Raw genomic sequence first — 21,251 nt, 5'->3', positions numbered from 1 at the left:
TACAATATTATTAAGCAATGCTTTTCATTTAACTGTGTTCAGTTGAAGCAAGATAACAATCTTCCCATTAATTTCCATAATACAATCAGTTTCCTTATATGATCCAATTAACGTTATCAGAAATGAGGCAAGGAATTAATGGCAGGCTGTGCCAGTTCATGATGTCACCACACACGTTTCAAAATAAAATGCATTCCCTTAAATGTAGCATTTTTATTACAATATAATTGGGCTTCTTTTCTTTAAAGGTGCCCAGTTCACAGGAAACTTATTCGATACATAACAAAGTCACCTGTTATGGGCAAGTTCCACAGACACATTTCAACATTGTTTAAATTAATACTTAAATATACGAGTAAATGGGGAACGTGATTAGATAAAAACAAATTTTTTTTTTTTTTAAATATTAAAATTATATATAGAGATGTTTTTAAAGTTGCTATAGCAACTGAGGATGGCGTGCTGCTCTAACTGTACACTGCGCATGCGTAGACGCCCACTTTCCAGACAGGAAGTGTGACCAACTTTTTCCATCATCCGGCCCTACCTCGACACTTTTCTTCCTACTGCCTCAACTAACTTGATTAATTTTAGCACACAAGTGTAACGTGTGTGTGTGTGTGTTACTCTGTTACTCTGTTTAACTAATATTCCGCCTCAACCCGCTCTGACTTCCTGTCCTCTCACACATCTGTGTACTGTCCCTTTAACTAAAGGGGCCGCGCAGTTGGAGCTGCAACCTTTTACAGGCTGATCCTCCGCTCACTCAGGATCCATTCATAAATAAGACATCGTGTGGAAAAGGAAGCTCATACAGCATCTGATTTTTAATTCAGCGGAACTAGGGGCGAGGTGAAACTTGACATGTTCACCTCGGTTGGGGACTGTGTATTGGGGGCACGACTGAGAGAGTAGACGTGACTTCCCATGGCTGACCCCCCTGCTGATGGTTTTGACTTTATGTGCGAGCCACCAGGAGGCAGCTTGATCCAGCTCAGAGAATTTGTCAAACCCAGAAAAATGCTCGTTTTTTAAGAAGGTTTTATGTCTTCCGCCTTTCACGAGTAACCCTGGTTTAAACAGTCTACCGTTTGCATCCTTATTTTTTTAATTATAATTCTTTAAATAAATGAAAATACACCAGAGGAGCCGAGGACCAGACATACCGATGGAGCAGTGAGTTATGGCAGCTAAAGAGGAACTGTATGCCAAAGTGACGCCGCGGAGGCAGCGCCAGAGCCGGCCGAGCACCGTCAAACATGGGTCCACTCTGGACGTGCTGCTGTCCATGGGCTTCCCCAAGACCAGGGCGTGAGTACACAGCTGCACTGTCCCAAGACACACATACTCGCACACTATTATAAAGAGGTTAAATCAGGCTTCCCAGCAGCATCACTCAAAGTCACTCTCTAGCCAAAGTTTCATCTGATCTGTCTCTGCGTGTTTCAGTATCATCATCAGCTGATAGGAGATGATACATCTCAGTCATAGCCTGTGAGATCATGTCAAATGACCTCTTTTAAAAAGTAGTTTTTGCTCCGGAATACACAACCATTATTGCACGTTCCACAGAAGGGTTATGCAATTTGATTGAACGTCACATATTTAGATTGTTTGACCATTGCCTTAAGTTTGTCCTCTTTTTTTTTAATCATCAAATAACACATTAAAATAAAACTCATATTAACCTGTTATTACATGTTTTTTGTATTGCTACAGGATACTAAATGCAATGCACAGTGGTGGAGGCATCATTCAGATCCTTGTAACAATACAAATATGTAAATACACTTCATCACAAGTACAATATTTTAAGTAAACATATGTACTAATGGCAAAATACAACTAAAGTACCCGTGTGTACTTATATGCAGGAGTGGCCCCTGTCAGTTTTATATAATAACACATAAGCTGCATTTTAATGTTGTAGATAGTGGAGTTGGAACTATTTTGTACAGTCATGTGGTTAAATGTACGGTATAAAAATGCATCATATTTTATATGCTTATTTTACTTATTATCTACAAAGCTAACTGTAACTGCAAATAAATGTAGTCTATGAATAAAATAAACGATTGCCTCTGAAAACACTTCAAATAAAGCACATGTACTACTTAATAATTGGTACGTAATACATTTGCTCAAGTAGTCTTACTGTACTTTAGTTACTTTCTACCACCAATGCAACAGAAAAACAGTCACAACTCTTTCTGTGTGTGTTTCCCACTACACAAGAAAAACACAAGAGATGCTCAATGTTTTCTGAGTCACGCTAATGTTTCTCTTGCCAACTCTCAATGGTTTTAAATGAAAACCTGATCCTATGGGCATTCCTATGTGCTCCAGCTCAGCACATCTTTTCATTCATCCTTGAGAGAAGAAGTTGCCAGGAAACAAGCAGCGTTGGCTTGTGAATGTAGTTTATGGATTATGTAATTCTATTTTTTTAAATGACGATGTGTAGTGTGCTTGCTATGAGTGTTTGTGGGCTCAACGATGACATCTCAGTTTAAATGTTCATCTTGAACATATATAAAGTAAAGTATTTGGTTCACACAGACTATTGTAGATTGTTTAGAGTGTTTTCATAAAGGAGTTTTAAGCAGTATTTGGCATGAAGTCTCAGTAATTGAGACCACAAATACACAGAAGCATTTCTCTTTTAAAACCAGAAACCAGAGAAATGTGAAATATGGAGGTGCTGCATTGTTAATGAGTGGGAGAGTAACTATATGGACATTTATGTTGTATTGTATGCTTTATAAAACCAATCTTAGCCTGTTTACACCTGCTGTACAGTTTAAATACAGCTTGACACGGTACATATGGCCACTGACACTGAAAAGGTATCAAGTTTTAATTTAAATTCTGCACGGCCTTACATCTCAGCCTCCTCTCACTGTATTAACTGTACCTAATCACATAATCTATAATCATAATGTCCCTTCTCATTGTTGGTGTTGTCAGTGACTCCCACATTATATATTAAGCCCGATGATTTGATCATCCTCATCTCATACAAAAGCCTTTCTGAATGTGCAGCGTGCCTCAAAAGTGTGTCCCATCAGGTAACAAAAGAAATCTGAAATGGTTCACTTTCAGTCTCTGTCAGCATCGGCAGTAATCTCAGAGTGCCGTGATTAAGTCCCAGATCTATTACTTGTTTTGGTTTCTGAATTGTATCTAAAACAAGAGACTGAAATGTAGGACTGTTGGCAGTTATCTGAGTTTTGCTAAGTAGGCCAAAAGTGTTGTTTCTTCTTTTAACTAGACAGATACAGTATCTCCAAAATTAAGCCTTTTTATCTTCTGCAAAAGCGGCTTAGGTCATCCGGGCTTTCTTTGTTCCAGACTGCAGCTCACTCTGCTCCTGCTTAATGAACCACTGCCGACAATATGAGTGACTGTGGTTGGTTATATTTGCAGACTCGCATCTATTACTGATGACAGACTAATACTCTTTGATCGATAACATTATAATAAAGCAGAATAATTCAGCGTCATTACCTTCAAGCCTGTCTGGTCCGATGTCAGCGCAGAAAAAGAACAACCTTTGATAGAGGAATATAATTGTATGTTCTTTTTATATTATTGTCTACAACAAACACTTCTTCCATTTTGAAAGCTGCACGAATGACAAAGAGTGGAAACAATGTGCTGCTAACTGCTTTAGCTGGCGTGCTAACCGATAACATTAGTCCATTTCTTTATTTTATTTCTCCGTACTGTTCTTTTTACCTCACCCTTATATTTGTTCACCATTGTATAGCGCTTTGTTCAATCAAATGTTATTAAAAAGGGTTTAAAAAATAAAGAGATAATGAGCTTGCTAACATTTTGTATACATCGCTTTCATCAACCCTGTTTCCAGCAGCAACATGTAGCTGATAAACCCAGTGTACACTACCTTCCCTGCATCAAACAGCAGACAGTCAGCGACTGGCAGGTAAACACAGCGAGACATTTAGCAGCTTAAAGATCCTCAGGAGTTGGAGGAGACAAAAACAGAACTAAAAGGACAGTGAGTATTGCACTCTCGCCAGGTGGAAAGAAACACGACTCCAAATAATGTTGCTGTGTACCTGATTGTAAACAGGCAACTTCGCAATAACTTTTCCCAAAATAGAATACAGTCTGAAATTGGCAAAACTCAGACAGAAATCTTGGCAGGAATCAATATAATCAATAAATAAGTAAAGAAGAGTAGGACTCTGACATGACATTCAATGCCAGCTTTCAGTACTTTTACTGATTTCACTGAAATATTTTGGTTGGTACCAAAAAAGTATTGAACACCCAGCACTCTACTGTATAGAACAACTGCGATGCTAATCCACTTTCTGGAATATCTACTGCTGTGCAGATTGTCACGTTATGCTCTTTAGTAAAGCCACCGACCCTGACACATTGCAGTAAAACTTCTAAATAATTGTCTGATTTGCACGTTTTTGCTATCAGGCCCTTCCCTAAACTTTGGTGGGAGAGGAAGAGAGAATAATAGGAACATCAGTTATCAGTCAGAGCTTCAGGGAACAAGGGCTTCATTGTGTTTGAGGAGGTTTTTTTTAAGACAGTAGGGAACATGAATCATGTACACAGCCCCTCTATTTTAATGTGGGGGATTTTCTGCTGAGTCATTGAGGAATTGACGAGTAATCAGAGAGGAGCTGGATGGATATTGGTCTCCCTCCCTGTTCTGATCGTGTGTGATGGTCAGGAGCAGGTTTGGAAAGTGATCCGAGAACGTGACAGACGGAGAGTTTCATCCTGTTTGTTTTGCTCGTTGAATGCTGGGATCAGACAAAAGTAGAGTTAGATCATTTTTGGTGAGTTGCTTTGGAAATGTTTACCTCCCTTCTCCATTACCTGGTTTAACCAGAGGTGTAGCCAAGAGTTTTTAGAAACACTGAGGTCAGCTCTATTTTTTATTTTAGAGTTCTTTTAAGGACATTTTCCTGGAAAACAACAATTACTTAAAAACTCAGCTAAATAAATAACTTTTTCAGAAATGTGTCTCTATTTTCTCTATAATGAATAACTAATCACATATTTTTAAGTAAAAAGAAAAGGATTGCAGTTACATTTCTCGACACATTGTAAACACAATCCCTTATTGTTTAATCTATTTTATTGGCCTAAATGTAATCCGGATAAAATATATTTTAGTCCGTATTGTCTATTTTTAAGCAGGAATTAGCCTGAAAAAGTACCCACCATGTATATTACTAAAGACTTGAACTCAGTGTAACCTTTTTTCATAACTAGAATAACTCTGTTAAGGTCTAGTGAGCAATCTCCTGTTCTCCTGAGAACTGTGAGGATGACCATGCTCTGTTGTGATGTTATACCTTTGCTTGTTGTCCCTTTAATCCCTGGGAATTTATTTAATGATTAGCCTATTATGTGTTCTATGACGTTTCTTAAATTGCATTAATGTTAAGGGGACTTCCTTGGATTATCCTGACCATGGTTAAATATTCCTTCTTTGTTCTTAGTTTACTTTCCTTAATATCGTCCACTCTTTCCTTTTATTGTACTTGTTCAGTCTTACCAGTATATTATATATATATATATATATATATTAAAAGTCCCAAAACGGTCATAATTTATGTTGATTTGACCTCCAAAACAGTCTTGGATTTGTCTACCTACTGTACACAGAGCATACAGTGTGAAGTATATGAGTGTTGTATAGAGGAACTAGAGAAACACACATTGTGGTTAAATGTCGCGCTTGTGGCCAAAATAACTGGGCCTACTGGAGTCACGCTGCAGAATCATCACCCTGAAGAATCCCTGTGCTGGTTGGCTGAACACAGGAACCGGAATTACGGTTATTGTACTTCAAACGAAGTGGCAAGTTCAAATTTGACCTCTTGATTTTAGACAAATGAGGTGCTAAGTGGTTGTGAGGAGCAAGCAACCCTATAACACCAAAGTAAACCGACTGTCTGCGTCTCCTTGCTGTCAGCCGTGCATCAAGCACGGATCTGCCTTAAAGCAGCTTTGTAAACATATTTGAATGAAATAAAAACCAAAAGATGTTGCAGGATACAGATGCCATACTTTAGTCAGAAAGCCGGGTCTTGCCACAACAATATGGCCCCTTTATGAGAGGTTGAAACAATATAACTCTGAGGTGCTGTCCAGAATTGGCTGACTGAAGAGAAGAAACACAGGCAACACTAATAATACCACTTTAAAATCTGAAATGTTGGTAGATTTAATCAACATGCATCTGTACCTTGACTTATTGGCCAAAATGTTTCCTTTTTGGAGGATGTAGAGGTGAAGATGTCACATCACAATTTCCAAGGTGAAACTTTTTTAATTGCTTGTTCTGTCCAACCAACAGTCCAAAACCCCCAAAGATATTTAATTTTAAATGTCATAAAATAGAGAAAAGCAGCAAATCCTTACATTGCTTCTGCACGAGACTGATCCCACGATGGAGGCCTGTGGGACCGACTTAGCCTGCTGACATGTGGCACTTAAACACAACCATGCATGACACATTTTCAATGCTTTTAAGTCTTTTTTTGTTTTTAAAGTTACTTGCTTGTATCATATTCTTTTCCCTCTCTGGGAATATTAAAATGGCGTGTCTTAAATGAATTTGCTGCTATGATATTTGCTCTGAATCTAATTGTTTAAAACAGATGAAGACTTCAAAGCCTCTGTGGTCACTGAGCCGTAACAACATCTAGCTCACAAAACATCATGTACCGTAAATTATTTTTTTCATTTCATCCTGCCACGCTGTGAAGCCTTTAGTGTGTTAAAGAGGAAGTCTGTGTGCGTGCAGATACTTTTCCTACCGACATCAGTTTCATAACTTCTACCTTAACCATAGCAACAACGGCTACATGTTTCACTCCACCTTTATCCAACATGCAGGAAAGCATCACGAGAAACCACTTTACTTCATATGGGTGCGCTTCACTTAAAAATGACTACACATAACGTATGCATACATGTGATACATTGGTGCCTGCGCGTGCAGCTTTACAAGAACAAACTCTCAGCTTGTACTCAAGACAGCCAAGAGGAAGTCGCCCATTTCCGGAAGTGGCTTGTGACCTTTACTGAGCGCTCTGCTGAGACGGTGGTTAGGGGGCGGCTGAAGCTGATAGGAAAACAAGTTGCAACCCTTACTCACCGCACAGAATAATGCTTAAAAACCTTCTGCTAAGGCTTCCTGACAGATCACTTTTCAGCTGATCTGTGTGACTTGGAAATCAAATGTTCCAGGTTTAATTACAAGGTTGCGATTTGAGTGCGGTAAAAGTGTTTTTTTAAGACATCAACATATCTACAAACCACCGCTATTATTCTTAAACATCTGCTGTTAGCATCTTATGACACATCCTGGGACTTTGAAGAGTGCTGCGTGATGCATCACTATTTTGGCATTGTGCCTCATTGTTAGTGAAACATTTGCTTTGTGCACTTTGACTTGTTCCACTGACGTCACTCATGCTAAAAATAACACTCATACTAAAACAGCACGCTTTATTGTCCAGTTTGCTAGAACTTTTGATAATGATTTGTTCACTCCGATACGCTTGATGGACACCTAATGAAGAATATTTTTAGCATCCTTCAGTCACACAAAGGTCCACACAGTTCATTTAATGGTGTCTTCCCCTTTGGACTTCTCAGCTCTTTTCACCAGAAATAATGAAGTTAAAGGGGGGGGGGGGGGCAGTTCCAGACACTGGCTGTACACAGCTAGCTTTGTTGCAGACGTGGTGCTTTGTCTTGTCAGCTCGAAAGAAAAGCTTTATGAGGTTAAAAACACCAAGAGCTGGCCTTGTTAGTGACCCTAAACAAAATGTTGTGGTACCAAAACAGTCAAACAATTACCAGCACTTACTCCCACTATAAATGGAAGAGTTTGACATTGTTTGAAATTCACTTTCTTGCCAAGAGTTAGATGAGAAGATTAATACCACTCTCATGTCTGTATGGTGAATACGATGCTACCGCTAGCAGCCGGTTAGCTTAGCAGATAGATGGGGAGACAGCTAGCTTGACCCTGCTAACACCTGTATTAATCCGTACACAAACAGACTACTCTGTGCTGCTGGTAGTCAATCAGTTCTTACATTTCACTTTGTGTATGGATTAATTGAATTAACAAGTTAACCCTTCAGGACATTTCTGGATAGTTATTTTCTATTTCTATAGTAAACAACAACATTGGCATTTTGTCAACAAACTGGCATTTAAAAAGTGAATGGATATTTGGTAGTTATGATCAGGACTGATGTTGGTTAAAAAATAATATTAATAAGAAGTATTTTAATAGCAGTATTAAGTTATCTAAGTGGGAGTAAAACAATCTTGTTGCTAAATGTTGCCATAACAGACTGTGAAAAGAAACTAGCATTTAATATGCAGAATAATAATAATAATAATATTTTTTTTAAAGGCATTTAAAGAGTTAAAAATTCTGAAAAATGAATTAATGTTTGGTATGAATATTCAGGACTTTTTCTACAAGGGTTGGTGAGTTTTAGAGGTGGATTTTTGAGTTTAGCGTGAGCCAGGTGTTTCCTTCTGCTTCCAGACTTCATGCTAAGCTAAGCTAAGCTAGTGGTATCAATCTTCTCATCAAACTCTTGGCAAGAAAGTAAATACATGTATTTTCAAAAAGTCAAACTATTCCTGTTAATATGTACACTAACTTCATTATGTGTCACTTATTAATGGTGGCCCTAAACAACTGCTCTTCCAGACAGATATCACAATAAGAATATCAGTCGGTAAATGTTATTGCTTTACTGACATGAAAGCATCAGCCTTGTGTGTATGTTATTACTTTGCACACATTCTCCCCCTGTCTTTGTTCCTTTTTTTTCTTTTGCCTGGGCAGTCAGCTAGTGAAAAGGTTGAAGGAAAGGGCGGTAACGTCTGGTGTTTGGCCCGCCGTGGGCTCACCAGGCCTGAGCGTAGGGGAAGCACATTTCCTCTGCTGACGGGGCTCTCCTTAGGGTGCAGTCTGCTGTTGGGCAGCAGCAGTGCTCAAAGCGCTCAAAGCGCTTTGGAGCAATAAGTGGTTAGTGGTGAGTGTTCGCCATCGGCCTGTAAACAGGAAATGTTGATTTGCCCATAGAGCTGAGTCAGGGAGGGTCCCTTGAGACTATGTAGCTGTGCGTGTGTATTGGGACAGGGTGACAAGGTTTTTTATTAACGTCAGTTCTAGATGCTTTTTACTTTTGGCTTTTCATTTGTGATTTCCTTTTTTTCCTTCTTGGCTAATATGCAGCATGATATTTATGATTCTTGTCACAATAACTTCAAACCCAATGTTTACAGGAATCCAAAGTGCTCACACTCATACTAAGAGAAGTGTACAGATATAAAGCGATAACTTTCTCGAGCAGCCTTGAAGATATCCAAATTAAGCAAAAAGGTCAGCTGTAATAAACAGTTCAAAGAATGTTTACGCGTATGAATAAGCAGAAATGTTGCTGTTTAAACACGCAACAGACAGCCTGTTATCTCTAGTAGGGTCAAATGTGGAAAGAGGAACTGAAAACACTTGCCATATGTATATGTGGGTAAAAAAACGAGAGGCTGTTTTCAATATCGCCTGCAGCAGTGGTACATGTGCAAATTAAGTGCAAATGAAGTAAAAGCCATCATCTAATGGTCACTGTTAATAATGCAAACAGTATCCTGCTGATAGGGCCATACCAAAGTCAGAGTGACTTCTCTCCCTAGTGCTTTTTTAGCTGTGAACAGGAAATGCAGTTTATAAATAACTTGCTCAGTTCTTGCTCAGAGCAAAGGAGAGGCCTCAGGGTTAGCTGCAGTTTTCCCCTGACTGCTTCAATGAATATTCAGTTCAACAAAAACAAACTCTAGTAAAGATTTATTTAATAAAAAGTGTCAACAAGCAGATGCTGTTCACAGGGCAATGGTGCAGGAGGTGCTGTCTCTCTGGCCAAAACATCGACCAGCTGGCCCATAAGAGACAGACAGCGCCTGTGAAACTTCTGACATCTCTGCTAACTGCCCAGTGCAGCTCTCTCAGGGTGTCGCAGATGTCGATGTCCCGCTTTCTTTTGCCTGGAAAAATAGAAATAAAAAAACAGGTTTGGCAATATATAATCCAAACAGATGTTATTCTTAACATTCAGTGTGAAAAAGACACTTTACTGGCAGTAGTTAGCAGGTACACACCCATGCTCTATAGAGGCGTTGAATCGGGGAAAATATGGAAGTAAATACTCAAGGCCCAAGCTAGGGACGGCCCCCAAGAAGCCTAGAATTAAAAGTTAGAATTTTTCTAAAACTATATTCAAGCCTATTTGCCTCCTTTTAAAAGTCGCATAAGCTTATTTCACTTCCAAATTTTAAGAGAATTTCCAGACAATTGTGTCTTTCAATAACAAAGAAAAGGCAGGTTAACAAAAAATAAAAGAAAGACGTTGAGAAATCAATCTTCATGTTTCATCTGACGAAAAAACTACTTTTATTTGTTGTATTTGATAGTTTGTAGACTAGAACAAAACCAATACCTTGCTAGCATAATAATAGTTGGCTTGTTGACGAAGCTTAACTCATTAGTTGAGTAATTGTTTAACAGAAAACATTTTTTTAAATAAATATCATCTTATTCCAGCTTATAAAATGTGAATATTTGATGCTTTTCTTGGTCTTCTATTACAGTAAATATAATGTCTTTCTGGAATGTCGGTCGGACAAAACAAGCTATATTGGAAATGGGTACGATGGGTATTTTTCGCAATTTTCTGACATTTAGCCACCAAACTATGAATTGATTAGGTAAAATAATAATTAACAAATGAATCAGAAACTACAATATTCTTTAGTTGCAGCCTTGCCTTCAGTTCTCACACAGAGAGTGGGTCAGCAGCAGCTCTGTCACCAAACCTGGAAGTGAAAGTGTCACAAATAGGAGAAAAATAGGCTGAGGTTTCAGATTCTGCAGACTGAAACACATACAATATCACATATTCTTTGAGTAACCTTAAATGTGGTACGAACAGATCATTTTTCTTACATATACATACACAGATTCAGTTCTTTGTATATGAGTAAGAATGGGGCCCACTGAGGCTGCATTACATATACATCAGTTTACCTGCAGTTCTGACATCATGCGAGCGAGACGGTGCATGTGGTACAGTGTGAAAGCAAAACTACACTACAATACATCTCACCTTTACAGTGCGTCTGGTGCTGTGCTGCGACTTCCTTCCGGCTCATCACTTCGGTGTGGGCCAGATTTTCCTGCTGTCTCGACTTACTCTATAGGTTGGGACAAGGAGGATGTGCTTTTTTCTTCTTCTTGTGAACATTTTACTTTATTTACTGTATTAAATAATTCCGACAAAATTAAATAATATTTAAAGTAAATTAATATATTAAATAAATGAATAAAAATGTAAAAGGATGTCTTGTAAAAGTGTGGGAAAGGGGATAACTTAAGCTACATTTCTAAGTAGTCAAATTGTTTTTAAAAAGAGAAGAATTTTAACTATATGACAAACTGTTTAATTTAACAATATGTTTAACAGCCAATTCTAAGGACTGAAGATGAGCTTTATACAAATTGTTTACCTCCCATACTGAGAGAAACTCTGACATTGTTATTACATCTACAAGAAATACAAGATGAAATAATGACAAACTTCTACAATGCACAGTTAAATGTTATTTCCCTGAGTGGGGAACACACCAGCAGTGAGGTGTACTGTACCTGCACAGAGCTTTCCTCTTTTCTCACTAAGCATTAGGATCCAGTATCCAGTAGTAAACAACAAAATACAGTATTTATTTAAACATCACATTCAAATTTAACACTGAATGCATAATAATTCCCATTTTTCCTAAACATAATAAAATATTATTTCATGAATTTTTTTCTTGAGTCTAAATATGCACTGTGTAGCTGTACTTGTGGACAATCTACTAAAATCTACTAAAAATAAATATTGCATCAGACTGGCAGATAGTCAACATTAAAGGATTAGGAGTACATGATATCATTTTGCATTTTGTCATATGAATTTAGCCATGACGAGGCATGCCCTCTGTTTACATCTTGTTTGACCCATTTACCATCTTAACCTCCAGCCTCCTGCTTTACAATCTGAACAAGTACCACAGCGTCTTCTGTTTTAGACATTGGTGTTATTCAAAATGATGTCCATCAATTAAAGTAAAAATGGCTAGCAACTCCACGCTGTGTCTTCTGCTTGATAATGAGTATTTCTTTTTTTTTTTTTACCATGAACGAGGTTTCTGGTAAATTTCAGCATCTTAAAAAAGCAGATTGAATTCAAATAAACCTCTCTGTGAGACCTTTTATTTTATTTCATGTATTAAGGGTTCACTCTCATACAATACTACAGAGATAGGAAGCAAGCAATCCAATGTTCTCGCCTGCATTGGATTTTGTGACGTCTCAGTCACATCTGCTTGTAATCCCATTTTGCCCTCTGAGAGAAAATCCCCTTCTTCCACACAGCACCAGGTAGCCAGCACATGTCTCTCTGTCTTAAGCCTTCTAAATACAGTAGCGGTTAATACTGTAGGACTTTTTTATTTATCCTTTTGGTAAAATGTATCTGTCAGCTAACAGTTGTAACGTACAGGAGTCTTTAATCCAAGTTTTATCTGTGCTTCTCTGTCTTTAATTCAAGTTCGCCCTGCATATATTTGAGTGTGTGCATGTTATAGTAGTAGCTCTGTGTGAGCCATCTGTTACGCCGCTGTAGCCTTGGCGTTCCCAGGCTGCATGCTGAGCTCTGTCAGGGCACACTGCCCCCCCCAGGGTTCAGGGACTTTGGCGTATCTAGGACCCTCTCAGTGGGACAAATTTAAAAATAGATAATTGAATTTGAACACTAGAGTGGCACAATGAACACTGTCAATGTCGGCACACACAGAGATGCTGCAACACGTCTATATCATGCTGGGATTTCAGGCAAACAGAGGCTCTATGATAGAAAACAGCACTTCCTGCTTGCTTGTTTACTTTAATATCATCTTTAGTTTGTGGCAGCAACTTCAAGGATGTCGGATCCCATGGCTCCTAGTCTTAAAGGTCAAATGATGTGGCGACAATGTGCAGTTACTTGAAACGCATTTCAACTGTTGCTCAATAATGTCATTTCAAACATCGCTCACTTTAGTTACTTGTCCAGAATCCAATCTTTTGGATCATAAACCGACAAAGATAAACTATCAAAAAGATGAATCTTTACCAAGTGGCCACTGTGGTACACAGCCAACACGCACCGAGGTGTTGCTGGTGTTACTCGGTTATATCTACTTTGCATTAGAGAAGCTTTAAAAGGATCATAAATATAAAGTAATTTAGGAATATTAAGTGGAAAGTTGGTGCTCCTGTGTGCCAAATCTGTACAGACAAGGCTTTAAGTTTGTTAAATAACTTCCCATCTCTGTGTTAGTCTCTCGAAACAAAGAAAGCTGCTGGAGTCAGTGAATCCCTTCAGAGGTGGCCCGCAATACCAAAGGTTTTATAAAAAGACACTAATTAGATTTTGAGCACTCAAGAGTAATCATGCAATCAGTCATAAGACGTTTTATGAAATGACACAGATAAGTTATGTCTTAGAACATGGACGCTGCCTTTTTTCTTTTTAATGTACATTAAACTAAAACAGTTATTATTAATATTTTCTCACTGTCATGTTTAACATTGTGACATTTGGCTGCTACAGAAATGAATTATTAACCAACTTTGTGCTCATTATTTAATCAGTATGCACTGCATACAGACTTTTGCTTCCAATGAGCTGAACACGCTTCACTGATGATATAACCAGATATTTGTGATATTTTCAGAAATAATGTTTGTCAATCAGCAGCAATGCCTTGTGATTCATGAACCTCTGGTATGAATAATGAACTCCTGAATTATTAGGGTTATTTCACTGCTCTCTTGGGATATTTGTTTTTTGTTCATTGATCATGTGCAAGCACAGCAATCCTCAACTAATAAACACGGTCCGGAAGAGAAACTATTGATTTTGTGACAGCGCTTTGATCTAATTTTCTCTTCCTCTTTGCAGCTTGAAAGCTCTGGTTTCCATAGGAGGGAAAAACGTCCAGGCAGCTTGTGACTGGTGAGAGCGACACACACTTTCACTCACATGCTCTCCCACAGTTATTAATGCACAAACAGAAAGTCTTGTAATGTTGAATATAACATCTACTGACCTAACCCCTCAACACATTGCCGCTATTGCAACAGTACTGCCCTCTGCTGGACGTCAGCCGTCCTCTCTCCTTCTTATCTCCCACTTCTCACTCATCCTCACTTTGGGTCTTCTTGTCTGTGGCTCCAGGCTCTTCTCCCACGTGAATGACCCATTCTTGGATGATCCTCTGCCCAGAGAGTATGTGTTGTATCTGCGACCCAGTGGGCCTCTGCTACAGCAGCTCTCACACTTCTGGCAGCAGTCCCGCCTCTCCTGTGGCAAGAATAAGGCACACAACATCTTCCCCCACATCACCCTCTGCCAGTTCTTCATGGTCAGTGTCTGTGTTTGTCAGTGCTCGTGTTCTGGCTGTTTATAGCAGTCACACATTTGATGATTTCCTGTTTTGCTGTCTGCTGCGCTAAAGTGTGCCGACGGGAAGGTGGAGGCTCTGACCGACGCTCTCCAGACCACCGTGGCCAAGTGGAAGGGTCGCATCCCCATGCCCCTCCCGCTGGAGCTTTACACCTCCTCCACCTTTATCGGCCTCTTTGTGGAGGAGCAGATGGCGGAGGTGCTGAAGAGTTTCGCTTCTGATTTTGCCACCGAAGCAACAGCTAAAGCAGGTTTGAGACCCAACATGTCCCTTTGGTGGAAATCACAGTAAACATGAACACTGTCTTGTAGACACAGTGTACGGGGTTAATGTTCCCAGGCCAATTTATTCTGCCTCGAAAAACCTCAGGGGAGTTGTGGAAGCCGGGGATGAATACCTAATTAGGATATTAAAGATAACTGCTCTTAAACCTATAACACAAAGTATAAGACATGGAGCAACTTGTCCTCCCAACAGAATTAGGGAAAAAGGGGCATTAGCCAGAAAACGGTGGTTTCAAGTGGGAGACTACAGACTAACAATAATTAATGATAATGAATCATTATTTGTTTTTATTTTATTTTTTATTTATCTCTCTATTAAATTTTTTGTTTTTCATTTAAAAAATGTTTTATTATTCCCTAAGACGGTTGAAATTTTAGCGGCTTAAGATATTAATACGCAAACAGCTGTGAACTAATTGCTTTTACTTTAATCATATTTTGGGGATCAGCCAGGCAGCATCACCAGATGATACAATTTCAGCATATTTAAATGTTTCTGTCAGCGGAGAACCGCTATAGAATGGAAAACCGTACGTCATTGTCATGAGTATACGTATATAAACATCTGCTGTGCACATTTCTCTCTTCCTTTGTCCAGATGTTCATGTCGAGCCTCATAAGAAACAACTTCATGTCACTTTGGCATACCACTTCCAAGTCAGTCACCTTCCAGTTTTGGAGAAGTTGGCCAAAACGGTGGATGTGTCTTCAGGCTGTGACTGGCTGGCTGTGCTCTTCTCTCGGGATATTCGGTTCGCTAATCATGAGGTAGAGTTGCATCCTTTGAAAAAGAATACTTCTTCTTACCATGTGTGTTTCCCACTTGTCTGTGTAGTTTGATTTTCCTACATTAAGTGAAAGAAATAGCTATAATTGTTAATATTCTCAAATAAATGCAAGATCTGAATGTTTACTCCACAGTGCCTCTGTGTAATGGCTGTTAACCATCTCCCCCCTGTAGACACTGCAAGTCATGTACCCGTATGTGCCTCAAAATGACGACGAGCTCGAGCTGGTGCCGGGAGACTTTATCTTCACGTCTTCGGTGGAGCAGAGCAGTGCCAGTGAGGGCTGGGTTTACGGCTCCTCGCTGGGCACGGGGCTGTCGGGCCTCCTGCCTGAGAACTATGTCAACCGCGCTGATGAGTCTGACACCTGGGTCGTCCACGGGTAAGAAAAGGAAGCACGATATGTCCAAAACCATGTGTTTCTTGCATTAAGAAAGTCCCATGACGCATACGGAGCTGAGAGGCCCGGGGATTGGATTAGACGTTGAAGTGCACACAGAGTATAGAAACAGAAGTAGCAGATTATCACTGATTGCACCTCAAATCCACCGAGTCCCTTTTTGCAACCACTTCACAAAGACATCAGTGGGTGTTATCTCCAACGGATCCCTTCAGTGTGCTTTTTGTACAGTTTAAGCACAAATGCACATATTAATTTCTAAACTAACTGGAAAGATTAAAGGAAAGATTAGTCATCTTTTTTTCCTGTTTCTTGAATAACCCTTCGACCTACAAGAGGTTGTGTTCCCTCCCTTCCTTCCTCCTTTCATTTATTCTTGTCACTCTATCGGTGTTTTTAAGACACGTAAAACACATTTTTACTCACTGAATTTGAACTGTGCCCCGCTTATTCCTGTGTTCTCTATGGTCATATGTCTGTAGGACTTTGTTGATTGTGTGTAATTTTGTTTCTGTGCACTGTGGATAAACAGAGTCGTATTAAAAGTGCTATGCTTGTCTGATCCTCAGGTCTCACTCTATGCTCACCTGTGCCTCTCCATCTAACTCTGGCAGCAGTGTTGCTGGGTTCTTATTTGATGGACAGCTGAACGACAGTCTGTTTGACAGTCTTATGGATCCTCCCGGCCTCACTGTCCTCTGTCCTCCGATGCAGGTATACAACCTTCTGTGACTTTTCCTTTGGCCTGCAGAAAAACCATGAGGCTGCAGTGAAGAGAACATCATCTCCTCATTTCTTTCCTATGTATTCTCATAATTGACATTCAGGGGAGCTTTATTCATGAACTTATTATGACACAACTGTCATTGCTTCCTCTATGCGTCCCAAAATAAATTAGTGTGAGTAGACATCCCCTTATAAATGCATTTCAGTCACCACCAACTCTATGAAGACGCTAAACATTTCCCTGTAACTGAGTGTGGCTATTAGTGCTGATCTTTGTGAATTGGACTGTTTGAAATGAGGCTCATTTGCATAAAAAGAGTAAATTCTGTAGCAAGTTTATGCATATTACCTATTTTACATACTCAAAAGAACAGGAGCACGGAGATGTTATTTTCCTGACAGTGAATTCTCAAAGCACCCTTTGCAGGTGCTTTGAGAATTACACTTTATACTTTATTTTTTTGTCCTTTCGGTTAAGCGGCTGCAAAAGCTGCTTAGTCCTTTTGTGAATTCGCCCTTGAGTGTTAAAACCAATAATTACTGTTTATGCTTCTAGCAGGAGCTTAAGATTTAATGCTGTTCATCTCTCTAAAGCTTCACCAATTAAATTGAGTCTTTATCGCAGGTGTCGAGGCCAACCAATCAGTCGTCCCTCTCCAAGATGAGACTGTTTGTGTGTCGCCATGGGGAGAGGATGGACGTGGTGTTTGGGAAAAATTGGGTCACTCAGTGCTTTGACTCCAAAGGTTAGCACGCAGGGGACGTTAATAACACATTTTTGAATTTATTATTTTTACATCTTCTGTAAGATCCTCATTTGTGTTTGTGCAGGCCGATACATTCGCTCCAATCTCAACATGCCATCCAGCCTGCCAGCAAGAAGCGGAGGTCAACGGGACTATGATAAAGATTGTCCAATTACTGTGTTTGGCTCCACCCAGGCCCGACTTGTAGGTCAGTACATTTTAAGTAAAGTTTTTTATGTTGTTGAATAGTTACAATAGTTTACTAAAGTGTTTAGGTTTTAAATACAGCAGAGAGTATGTTTCTATTACAATTCAAATGCATTTGGGTCCATTCCAGGTGAAGCCCTGTTGGAAAGCAGCACAACAATAGACTTTGTTTACTGCTCTCCTTCTCTTCGCTGCGTCCAGACTGCTCAGAACATTCTGCAGGGTAGGACCTCATCAATACACTGACCACCGTCACAGACAACTTACACACAGCATCTATTCAGGTTCTTCAGCTGCCATGTTATGCATACATTTCAAAAAGTTACTGCTGCATAAAATGTTGGACTGTTAGTTTTTGGATCGGAAACCTTCAGTTTGGCTCAGATCTCAATAGGATTTGTTATATAAAGCTTTAATCAATTGCACTAAGACCTCTGTGGTACAAAGTTACATCATTATGAAAGAAAAGGGATAGGAAAAGAAAGAGGGTTAACGAGAGGTCTAACTTATTTTTCCCATCACTTACGTTCTTTAAAAACAACAAAACCTAATTATTTTTATTTTCTTTGTCATTTCCGGTAATAAATAAATGAAAATGACTCTTATTACACCAGGTCTTACATGTCATGTAAAGATGTATTTATAGATTGTCTGTAAAACAAAGTGACATGGCAGAGTAGAGACATCTTCCTGTCTGACAGTTTGTCTGTTTTATTTCACTGTCACTGTGTCAGGTCTCCAGCAGGAGGGAAAGACAAAAATATGTGTAGAGCCTGGATTGTTTGAATGGACCAAGTGGGTTTCAGGAACATCTCTACCTGTGTGGATCCCCCCAGCCGAGCTGGCTGCTGCTAACCTGAGTGTGGACACAACATACAGGTACACCAACGCTACAGCATCTGCACGTTTTATCTGTGATTCTACAATTTGTTAAAACCTCCTCAATCAATCATTCTGTCCCTAGACCTCATATTCCCATAAGTAAGTTGGCGGTGTCAGAGACCTACGACACCTACATCAGCAGGAGCTTCCAAGTAACCCAAAAGATCCTGACAGACAGCAAAAACCTGGGTAAAGTGGAGTCTCTTAATACCAACTATACTCAGCACCAAATGTTGGCAATGTTACATTGTATGCTTCTTGTTAACTGATGTTTTGCTGTTCTAAATGTAATCCCTGAAGGCCACTGTACACTAAGCATGAGCCAATAACATCAAAACTAAACAATGGGTTCCTGCTTGGCTGGCCCTACACAATGTACTCTACATACCATATCATAAAACATTGAAACTGAAGAGTGTGACACAGTAAGCACTTTGATTTTTAGCTAGCTGGCCTCCTGAATCTAGATGTTTGATTTGGATGTTGTCCAAATCTCTATATAAAAGGGCAAGAGTCAAAGAACCTGAACATTTTTCAAGCTACATATTATCAACTGCTGAGTGCTCATAAACAGTGTAGAAAGCTAATGGTATCTATGGAATGCTGTTCTCTACCTCCTTCACACAGGAAACACGGTCCTGATTGTGGCCCATGCTTCCTCCCTGGAGGCGTGCACTCGCCAGATACAGGGCCTCAGCCCCCAGAACTCCAAGGACTTTGTCCAAGTAGTCCGAAAGGTCAGTTCGCTGCTTTAGTTACAACGAGGGCTTTACCGAATGTCATTTATTTTTTTCATTCGAAGCTGCTATTGACGTTTTCAAATAAAGCTTTGAATGTCTGTTGTCAGAAAGAACAAGTCAAACAATTTGATCAAAGTAATTCATCGGATTAAATGAGTTAGTCTTTTTTACATTAAATCAACAAGCGGTAGAGCAAGTGAGGAATGAAAAAGTTGTTTTTGAAAGGATAAACCGCCAACAATTAGGGATTGAAGCAGAATATCTTTTGAGATAAAAACATGTTGTGAATTTATCCTATCCCTTTTCAATAAATGTTGACTTTTGGACTTTACAACACTCTGGAGTAAATGTTTGGATCACAGGAGTCGGAAACAATCCTATGCAGCCAGAACTGGAATCTAGTTCTACAAATAGTATAATACTAATACAATGAGTATAGACGAATCGTTTTGACAACTGTCAAGAAATAGGAAAAAAATAAGTTGCACAGCGTTCACATGTTGATTTAGAATTCAAATGCCAACAAAGATTCTAACTATTCAGTACCGCCCTAGTTACAACGCCTCATTCCTTTATATCCTCTCCTCATCTCTTTTGCTTTGATAACATGCACATCTGTCTTCTCTTTTTGCAGATTCCTTACTTGGGTTTTTGTGCTTGTGAAGAAATGGGAGAGACCGGGGTGTGGCAGCTGGTCGACCCACCCATCTTGCCTCTGACACATGGACCCAATCACAGTTTCAACTGGAGGGAAATGCTAATGCAAGACTGAGCGATTTGCTTTTTGGCTCTCTATCTTTTGGCGGTGCTGAACCGCTGAAAAAAATATTTATTTTTAACCCACTCTGCTCTAAATCCAGCCCAACAACCAAAAAAACAAAAAACACGTCTGGCTTCCGTCAAAGACATCATGCAAAAAAAATGTTGCATTCATTGAAGCAAATGTATTCAGACACACTGCTCAGGAATGAGAAAATACAGTTTGTGTGGAGATCACAGCAAAAATGTGGATATTTTGATGGTTGCTGATGAATCAGGTTTTATGCCACGAAAAGGTGACACTAAGTCTGTGGCTTCACCTCAGGTGTGGTGGGAAAGACTTTGTGTTGTGCTGCCTTCTCACACACTGTGACAAGAATTAGATGAGAAAGACTTATTACAGAAATATTTTTCCATGTGTCAGAAATTATTATTTAACTTGTAGCTACGACCCTTCCGCGAAAAAGCACAAAAGAAATGTTGACAATCAGACAGGGGAGAACTGATCTTCATTGTTTCTGGTGATGTGGTGGGTAGTTGATGATTCCTGTTATATTCCTGTAAATGTCATATCATTAAGTGATTCTTCCAAGTTAACATTTATGAGCCCACATGAATCGTTTTTCCTTCCTGTAATGCAGTTTTGAATACCACCACAGGAGCAACCAGGTCATTATGACTTGAGAAAATTAATATAATGAATTACAGGTTGCTGTTGAGTGCATTGACTAAAACATTTGCTTGTTTATCACGACCCGGACAATTTCTGTAAGCCTGAAAACCACACTGGTGCATTTTCATTTTTTTTATGTCAGATGATTTAAGTGCTTAATGCCTATACACATTATTTGTTGTATGACTCAAAACATCTATTGATACTCTCAAAAATGAATAAAGCAAGGTTGTGGACTTATGAAGGTTACATATCAGCCTGTGCTATGTTTTCTGTAAAAACATCACTTCTTCACGTTAGTAATGAGTGGGAATTAAGTAGCTCCTAATTTTTGTTTCTGTTTTACACAAACAACAGTGCGACAGTTCTTAACAAAAGAAACACTTTAACAGGTATTGTCTATCTTGTTTCAATGTGCTGTTGATACTGAAAACATACCTACCAAATTTGTTTTATTGACTATATC

General features: G+C 39.2%; 1 protein-coding gene across 1 annotated transcript; it reads left to right on the top strand.

Annotated features, from left to right (window-relative positions):
- Positions 1-605: 605 nt before the first annotated feature.
- Positions 606-21,041, top strand: ubash3ba (ubiquitin associated and SH3 domain containing Ba). Its single transcript, XM_029447441.1, has 14 exons — positions 606-1,311; positions 14,076-14,129; positions 14,352-14,538; positions 14,632-14,830; positions 15,463-15,632; positions 15,826-16,034; positions 16,622-16,766; positions 17,404-17,524; positions 17,610-17,732; positions 17,862-17,954; positions 18,466-18,610; positions 18,696-18,802; positions 19,241-19,350; positions 19,988-21,041. The coding sequence occupies exons 1-14, from the start codon at positions 1,184-1,186 to the stop codon at positions 20,123-20,125; spliced, it is 1,929 nt and encodes a 642-aa protein (XP_029303301.1). The 5' UTR covers positions 606-1,183; the 3' UTR covers positions 20,126-21,041.
- Positions 21,042-21,251: the final 210 nt, after the last annotated feature.

This window comes from Cottoperca gobio, chromosome 14, assembly GCF_900634415.1.
Source record: "Cottoperca gobio chromosome 14, fCotGob3.1, whole genome shotgun sequence".
Lineage (NCBI taxonomy): Eukaryota > Metazoa > Chordata > Actinopteri > Perciformes > Bovichtidae > Cottoperca > Cottoperca gobio.
This window is presented reverse-complemented; position numbering and strand designations above follow the sequence as displayed.

Bases quoted from the DNA above. Each gene is read 5' to 3' on its own strand.
- ubash3ba (XM_029447441.1), top strand. From the start codon at position 1,184: ATGGCAGCTAAAGAGGAACTGTATGCCAAAGTGACGCCGCGGAGGCAG. The intron at 14,130-14,351 runs GTGAGAGCGACA...CTGTGGCTCCAG, and splicing joins GTCCAGGCAGCTTGTGACTG to GCTCTTCTCCCACGTGAATG. The intron at 16,035-16,621 runs GTAAGAAAAGGA...TCTGATCCTCAG, and splicing joins GACACCTGGGTCGTCCACGG to GTCTCACTCTATGCTCACCT.